We start from the raw sequence: 6,747 nt of genomic DNA, 5'->3' as shown, positions 1-6,747 counted from the left end.
GAGTTATGGATACGCAGGTAGACGTGTTTGAACAGACACTGGCACATTTACTGTCACTGGATCCGCCTCGGATCGACTCGCGAGCAGCGAGAGCACTGGAGTCTACTGTTTCCGACCTTGATGTGAGGGCTGGTTCATTTGTAGACAGCTTCACCCCTCAGCGATAGCCCGAGCGAGTACTTGGAGCGAGATGACTGTTCCAGTCGTGTCCGTGCATACAGACGTCGAACCTCGATGGCGTCAGACTCCTCAGTCGGAGTTCCGCGATGAGTCCGATCACGAGGACTTAGATCGCACTGCAACTCTGTCTTACGGCGCTGAGCAGCTGCCTCTCATTGCGGAGCGCCTACGAATTCAACTGGACTCCAACGAGCGATCCCGACAATTTCAAACCCTGGCTACCGCAACCCCCGCCATACTTGACTCCGAAAAACGTCGGGTGAAGACTGCCCTTAGAGAATTCGACCTGGACTTCGAAAAGAAGTTTGGCCGGCAGCCGATGCGGGCGGAGAAAGAGTCTCTCAGGCCCTTGTACACGTACTACCGAGACCTCAAGTCGCTGATTCCTCTCGCGGAGGCCAGGAAGAAAGCTGATTCGTCAGCGAAATTTGAGGGTGAGACGAGCGCCGGTACCTCACTTAGAGTTCGCTAGTGGTCGGTATTCTTTTGGTGCGTTCAGTGCCGTTTCCAGTTCCTTTTCTAAGCCAGCCGAACGAATATACCAGTGGCGCCAACAAGGCAGTGGTTCGAGAGAGGCGCTGACGCCAATCCGGAACGACCTCTCTCGAGTGGAAGCTCGTTTGACTTCTCTCACACAGGAGAAGCAGAAGATTCGCTGTCAACTTCAGAAGTATCAGGAGGTGTTCTTGCAGCAAAATAGGCGAGAGATAAAGTACCACCGAGATATCGCCCCGATAGAGGCGGAGTATCGCCGCTACAAACAGACCAAGGCAGAGATCATGCAGCTCAAGGAAGCGGAATCAAAAAAACTGTCTGGTGTCTAAACTATTGAATCTCACGCGTTCGGGGCTACACGCTCGAAATAGTCGTTATCATGTACGGGCGTTCGCCCGGTATCCACAATCATGAAACTCTGTGGGAGCCAGAATCACGTTGGAGCCGGTACGATGCGCCGCGCTACGGCAAGCATGACGACGTTCCTTGTGGTCACTGTCATCCAGGGTGCATTGACTGGCGGTGGCCTCGTCCTGATTCCCTGCTGGTAGAGTCGCTGGAACCGGCACTCGAAAGAGGCACTTTCGGACCTCGAGAGAAGCCAACACGGAGAAGGACAGAGCCGGCAGTCGAACAAAAATTCCTCTTCCGGTCACCGCAGGAGGCATCCACAGAGCTCTGTGTGCCTTCGCCACCGTTACGAGTCAGAGTTGGTCGATTCGGATGCGATGACCTCCAAGTCAGCCCTCCCGCTTCAAAGCAGCCCTTGCTGGTTCCATTGAAGATCCCCGAGGTGGTGTTCACCTACCCATCAGATGTTCGTCACCGAAAGATGATGTGCGACAAGGGCTACAAAATCTTGACGAATTTGTCTCGAAACACCAGGACACGACCTCGCCCAAGTCCTTTGGCCAACAAGACACACGGAGAGTTTTGGAAGGACGGGTGGCTAGTTCAGCCACGAGCCGCCAGTGTACGGACGGCGGTGTTAAGGGACCCCGCGATGCATACGCGCACGTTCGAACCTGAACCAGAATCTCAGCCACCATCTAATCCACAACCATTGCCAAAGTCTCAACCACTACCAGCCTTCAACCCCCCACCAGCGCTTCAACCCCAACCACGACGAAACATCCGACGTTTCGTCTCTTTCGACCTCGATGACCCGTCACCTCGAGAGCAGCAGGGGTCCGGCTTGTCATCAATGAACCCCGTACAGCGAGGGCTGCAAGAGACTCCGCCTGCTCCAGCGCCTCCTGCAGTGGCATCGCTGATGTCCGAGAAGCCTAAGCTCTCGCCCCCCTCGACTCCTAGAACTGAGGTGTTCTTCACGATGACGTCCCTGGGCCAACGAAGCGCACAGGATTCAACGTTGATGCATTCGGAAGCTCCTGCGGCTGTCAAGGAGCCCAAACCCGTAAAACCTGTGTGAGCGCCAAGTCAACCACTCATGCAGCTCGATTCTACTACGGACAATCTCACTGCACAAGCCGACTGACGGCACAGTTGTGGTGTTTGTGAGAGGCGACGTCATACGTATCTACCCCACCATTCGTAATGCGTACCCCAGCGGCAAGACCGAACTGCAGATGGAGTTAGAGTTTCCTGCATCCGAGGATGATGATGTATCACTTGCCGTCAAGGACGGCGAAGGTAAGGAGCTAGGCAGGTCGAAGTTCGTTCGTGCAGGTTCTCTCAAGGACAAGGTTGTTGAGTTCGAACTCGACCAAGATAATCAGGACGAGCCCATACAGTCCATAGGTACAATCAACGGTACGCTGGGCACTCAAATCAATGACAACTGGCGCGTCGCCGCACGTGGCAAAACCAGCACTCTGAGGAGGCCTCCGGCTTGGGGTGCCGTCACCGCTGCCTTCCGTCTAAAGCAGCTGAGAAACGCGAAGGCCAAGGCCAAGGCTGAAGCACCGGAAGAAATACGACTTAGCACTCCGCCTTCCCGAAGCCCACGGGAGAGTTCATCAGGCAGCGTGTCTGGTAGGCCCCCGCCGGTGAGACGCTTCGCCACCGTGGAGTCCGTGGAAAGTTGCACCTCGGAGCCGTTAGATACGGTTATCCAGTCAAGTACGGCACCTGAGCTGAAAGTTTCAGCCGCGGCACCGCCAGCACTGAAGCCCACAGTATTACTTGTGAAAGAACAGGCGAAGGCGTTGGGGGTCAACAGGAATTTAAAAGAGACAGTGGTAACGAAGCTCTCAAAGGAACGTGCGAAGGCGTTGGGGGGCACCATGAAGCTTAAGCAGACAGTGAAGGGACCTTCCGAGAAGCGAGTCGTGACGCAGAAGGATTACCTCCTCAAGCCTGCGATGCCAAAGACCTTGCAGAAGCTATCTCCCTCGGAGAGACCACAGACATTGCTGGCAAAGACGTTACAGAAACCAGAACACAAAGAAAAACCGGGTGTGAAGGCAAAAACCTTGCAGAAGATCGTCGGACACAAAGAAAAACCTGGTGTGAAGGCAAAGACCTTGCAGAAGATCGTCGGACACAAAGAAAAACCTGGTGTGAAGGCAAAGACGTTACAGAAGCCAGAACACACAGACAAGTCTGGTGTGAAGGCAAAGACGTTACAGAAGCCAGAACACACAGACAAGTCTGGTGTGAAGGCAAAGACGTTGGAGAAGCCAGGACACAAAGAAAAACCTGGTGTGAAGTCAAAGACGTCACAGAAGCCAGGACACAAAGAAAAACCTGGTGTGAAGGCAAAGACCTCACAGAAGCCAGAACACACAGAAAAGCCTGGTGTGGAGGCAAAGACGTTGGAGAAGCCAGGACACAAAGAAAAGCCTGGTGTGGTAACGGCGAAGGCGCCTGCTGCGAAGACACTGAAGAACCTGGGATCCAAGGGGGACACTCCAGTTCTGTTTTCCGAAATCCACAACGCAAGCAGCGATGCTGACGCGAAGGGTACGAATGGCAAATTCAAAGTTCCGACAAGAAGACCTCGACAAACCACAATAGAGTTGAAGAAGGTCAAGAAGAATGCTGGGCTGGGAACAAAAACTTTCGCCCTGACGACAGGCGACGTGCAACGACGAAAAGCGGTTCCTAAGTCGATTGTCGTTAAGAAGGTCAACAAGATCGCCGTCGAGCCGGTGGCGTCTCAAGGGCTCCGCAGTAAGATGCGCAACATCTTCCGCCGCTAAACCTCCAACAGAGGTTGCGTCTTCTGCATTCGTTGGATGATGTCGCATACGAACGGGGCACGTGCTGAAGCCTGGTAGCTGCACAGGCTCGGTTCTGTGACGGTGATTAACCCTTCGCTGTCGGAGCACCGAACCACGACGCTCAACGACCGACGGGTTCCGTTCCAGCACCGGTCCCCGTCAGCCGTGGTGACGAGCAAGTCGAAAGGCGGCGGCAGTTGGCGAGTCAGTGCGTTCCATGTGGCTCTGAACCTCTGTGATTTCACCAGCTCCATGGACTGGATCTCTCCTAATGACAACGAGTCCTGGAAGCTAGGGCCCGACCAGCAAAATTTATAGTCATGACTTCCGCTGTTGATGTACCAGCACTTACCCAGCATGGGACCTGCTTCCGGAAACGATTTGATCTTATGGCTCGATCTTGGAAGCAGTTGCCCAGCCCACTTCCGTGCTCTGTCCGCCCAGAGCTCGACACTGTTCGTCCAGTCCCCCAAGCGAGATGGCTGCCGGTCGCTCAAGGCAGCTTCCTTGCGGAATTGGAGGGGTTGAGAGGCGCACTTGTCGATGCATTTAGCGGTTGATTCATCGGAACCGTCGCAACAGTCTGTGTGTAAGGTGACTGGGACTCACCACACAGGGAGTCGTCCACAAAAGTCGCCGGTATGACCTGGCCGTTTCTACATTCAAACAGTGAGCCGCAATCGCCCTGTAATTCCTGCAGCGGGGTGCACCTGCCAATGGCGGTCGAGGTCAGCCCCAACACCGCCAAACGCATCCTTTCAAAATCAAGTTATTCCAGTCGATAAATCAGGTGGACTCCAGTGTCCGAGCACACCACACTTGACAACTCACCTACCTTTAATGCGAAGGCCACGTCTTCAAAAGGCTTCTGCATAGTGCCTCTCTCAAAGAAACCTAGGTCACCAGCTTTTTTGTACGAGCCACAGTCGGATCGGTCCTTCGCGATTCTTCTGAACTCAGCCTCCACGTCAGTGCACGCTACCAAGTGCTCCTCAATATCCGCCAACTCCTGGGCTGCTTCCTCCGGCGTCAATTTCACAGGACGCTTCGTGCGCCGAGACAGTGGGTTTCGGCTGTTCGCGTGCTTCAGCAAGAGGTGAAGGCACCGCACACTCATATATTCCTCAATATTAACATCACGTGCGCTTCTCTTTGTCTTGTTCCTCTTCCTCAGGATGTTCCTCAGGAATTCCACCGGGGGGCATGGTGCCACTGATGTCCACGAACTGTGGTTCTGAGCTGTGGTGGCGCGCTTTCAGAAGCTTCAACGCTGCTTTGGGATCGGTGAACGAATTCATCAGACAGATTAAATGTATTATACTCAAATTCTTGTCATACTCATCAACTAAGCGTCATTCTGAGCCTCAATTATTCAATATTTAAATGGGGAACTGCTTATGTCCCACACAACCAGCTACCGAACCCGAGGAGCCGACACTTCTAACCCCAGCCGTCTCGCCGGTGTATGTGAGTGGAGCAGAGGCCGACAACGCAGGAGGACAAAGGATTTGAATCTCGGTTGAATGAGGGTATTAAGGTCCTGGTCATTGTGTCTTCTGGCGTAGCTATAGAGGCCACGCTATCCTACGATGAAAAAGAGAAAGCACTGAAACTGGCTCATGAGGCCAACGTCAGGCTGGCTCATCTTGCTGGTTTGTCTCGCCCTCTTCACACACCCAACGAACTGAAGCGCATAGGGACTGAGGCGGATCTGGACGACCACTGTGTAGGGCTGCTGATGAAATCCAAGATGTGCATTACTCTGCGCCTTTCCAGCTCCACTGAGGTCTCTGATCTAGTGTCGTTTATGTCGATGAGAGTCCAGTAGATTTGATAAACGCCTTGACCCCGCGACGTAAACACACACTCCGAGCTAACCGTTTCACCGCGTGGAACTCTTCCAGCAGCTCCGCAGACAGCGCAGAGCAGATGTGGCTGTGTCAGTGGAATCCGCTACCCACTCAGCCCCAAAGACAAGAGCCAGGTCGGCAACTGTGAAGTGGCTCAAGACGAAGGGCTCCGGCGTAACCTGCAACATCCTCTCCACTACCTCAAAGTAAGCCAAAGCTTCAGATTTCAGCATACCTTTGACCTCCACCTTCGATTTTTTGTGAAGACGGTCACCTATGTTTTCGCCAACGCAAAGAGTATGCATGCTGTTGAGGGCCAAGCCTACTGCAGACATTACGAGCTCCCTGGACTCCGGAGGGCCAAGAAGGTCGAACTGGTGTGCCAGCGCCATCAGAATGGAATGCAACCCTGACGTGCAGATTCCGCCAGGCGACACCAAAACTGGTACCCGTGGGACAAGCTTCAAGTCTGTCAATACCTTCAAAAAAGCAGGGCTTTGCGCGTCTTCGAACGTCGTCGAGAGTTCTGTTTTCAGCAGCATGCCGTCTCACCCCTCCAGTTGAGGTCTAGATCATCCATAAGCGCACGAACGACATCGCAATATCCTCGAGCAGGGTAAAACACAAGGAAGTATTCGCGTGACATGAATTAGTGCAAAACTATGCTGACGACTTCTTGGACTTTCGAAACTTCCCAATGACTACGGCATGGTCCCGGTGGTATGGCTCCAGCGACAGCTGTTCTACAGGTCGGCACTTGTCGGCCTTCAGTTTGTCGATTTCCGCGGCGAAAACGGCTTCCGGTTGGGCAGTTGAATCCACGCAGGACGCCTTGATGCTGATGATGAACCAGCCATCGGGCTTTAGGAACTGCTGGGCGTTAAGAGCCACTATTCTGGACTGGTCGGGCTGAGCGACGTCGGCAAAGATTACATCCACCATGTCCACCAGCATGCGGTACCTCAGAGGCTGCCTGGCGTCTTCCACAATGGGAACAATGTTGGGCCTGGTTTTGGCCATGTTGGTAAGATCTCTTC

The 6,747-nt window shown here is 53.8% G+C and overlaps 6 protein-coding genes across 9 annotated transcripts; 3 read left to right on the top strand and 3 right to left on the bottom strand.

Moving 5' to 3' along the window:
* Positions 1-190: 190 nt before the first annotated feature.
* Positions 191-1,004, top strand: KVP18_004816 (uncharacterized protein; the record flags this gene model as incomplete). Of its 2 annotated transcripts, XM_067957811.1 has the most annotated exons (2): positions 191-614; positions 643-1,004. In XM_067957811.1, 2 exons carry the CDS (start codon positions 191-193, stop codon positions 1,002-1,004), a joined length of 786 nt encoding a protein of 261 aa, XP_067813205.1. The 2 variants fall into 2 exon arrangements, with proteins under 2 accessions (XP_067813205.1, XP_067813204.1); XM_067957810.1 differs by having other exon boundaries at positions 191-652.
* Positions 1,005-1,054: 50 nt separating this feature from the next.
* On the top strand, positions 1,055-3,839 carry KVP18_004817 (uncharacterized protein; the record flags this gene model as incomplete). 3 transcript variants are annotated; one of them, XM_067957814.1, is made up of 2 exons in its annotated part: positions 1,949-2,103; positions 2,132-3,839. In XM_067957814.1, the coding sequence occupies 2 exons, from the start codon at positions 1,949-1,951 to the stop codon at positions 3,837-3,839; spliced, it is 1,863 nt and encodes a 620-aa protein (XP_067813208.1). The 3 variants fall into 3 exon arrangements, with proteins under 3 accessions (XP_067813207.1, XP_067813208.1, XP_067813206.1); XM_067957813.1 differs by lacking the exon at positions 2,132-3,839 and having other exon boundaries at positions 1,055-2,107; XM_067957812.1 differs by lacking the exon at positions 1,949-2,103 and having other exon boundaries at positions 2,265-3,839.
* A 790-nt stretch (positions 3,840-4,629) lies between these two features.
* KVP18_004819 (uncharacterized protein) lies at positions 4,630-4,977 on the bottom strand (the record flags this gene model as incomplete). The annotated part of the gene is made up of 1 exon (XM_067957816.1): positions 4,630-4,977. One exon carries the CDS (start codon positions 4,975-4,977, stop codon positions 4,630-4,632), a length of 348 nt encoding a protein of 115 aa, XP_067813210.1.
* Positions 4,978-5,243: 266 nt separating this feature from the next.
* Positions 5,244-5,688, top strand: KVP18_005212 (uncharacterized protein; the record flags this gene model as incomplete). The annotated part of the gene is made up of 2 exons (XM_067949605.1): positions 5,244-5,327; positions 5,356-5,688. 2 exons carry the CDS (start codon positions 5,244-5,246, stop codon positions 5,686-5,688), a joined length of 417 nt encoding a protein of 138 aa, XP_067813211.1.
* Positions 5,689-5,742: 54 nt separating this feature from the next.
* KVP18_004815 (uncharacterized protein) lies at positions 5,743-6,252 on the bottom strand (the record flags this gene model as incomplete). Its single annotated transcript, XM_067957807.1, has 1 exon — positions 5,743-6,252. One exon carries the CDS (start codon positions 6,250-6,252, stop codon positions 5,743-5,745), a length of 510 nt encoding a protein of 169 aa, XP_067813203.1.
* Positions 6,253-6,370: 118 nt separating this feature from the next.
* Positions 6,371-6,730, bottom strand: KVP18_004818 (uncharacterized protein; the record flags this gene model as incomplete). The annotated part of the gene is made up of 1 exon (XM_067957815.1): positions 6,371-6,730. One exon carries the CDS (start codon positions 6,728-6,730, stop codon positions 6,371-6,373), a length of 360 nt encoding a protein of 119 aa, XP_067813209.1.
* Between the last annotated feature and the right edge of the window lie 17 nt (positions 6,731-6,747).

This window comes from the organism of the source record quoted next, assembly GCF_019968955.1.
Source record: "MAG: Porospora cf. gigantea A chromosome Unknown PgA_NODE_1270_length_6747_cov_300.742, whole genome shotgun sequence".
NCBI lineage: Eukaryota > Apicomplexa > Conoidasida > Eugregarinorida > Porosporidae > Porospora > Porospora cf. gigantea A.
The sequence above is the reverse complement of the archived record's forward strand: the minus strand, read 5'-3'. Positions and strand labels throughout refer to the sequence as shown.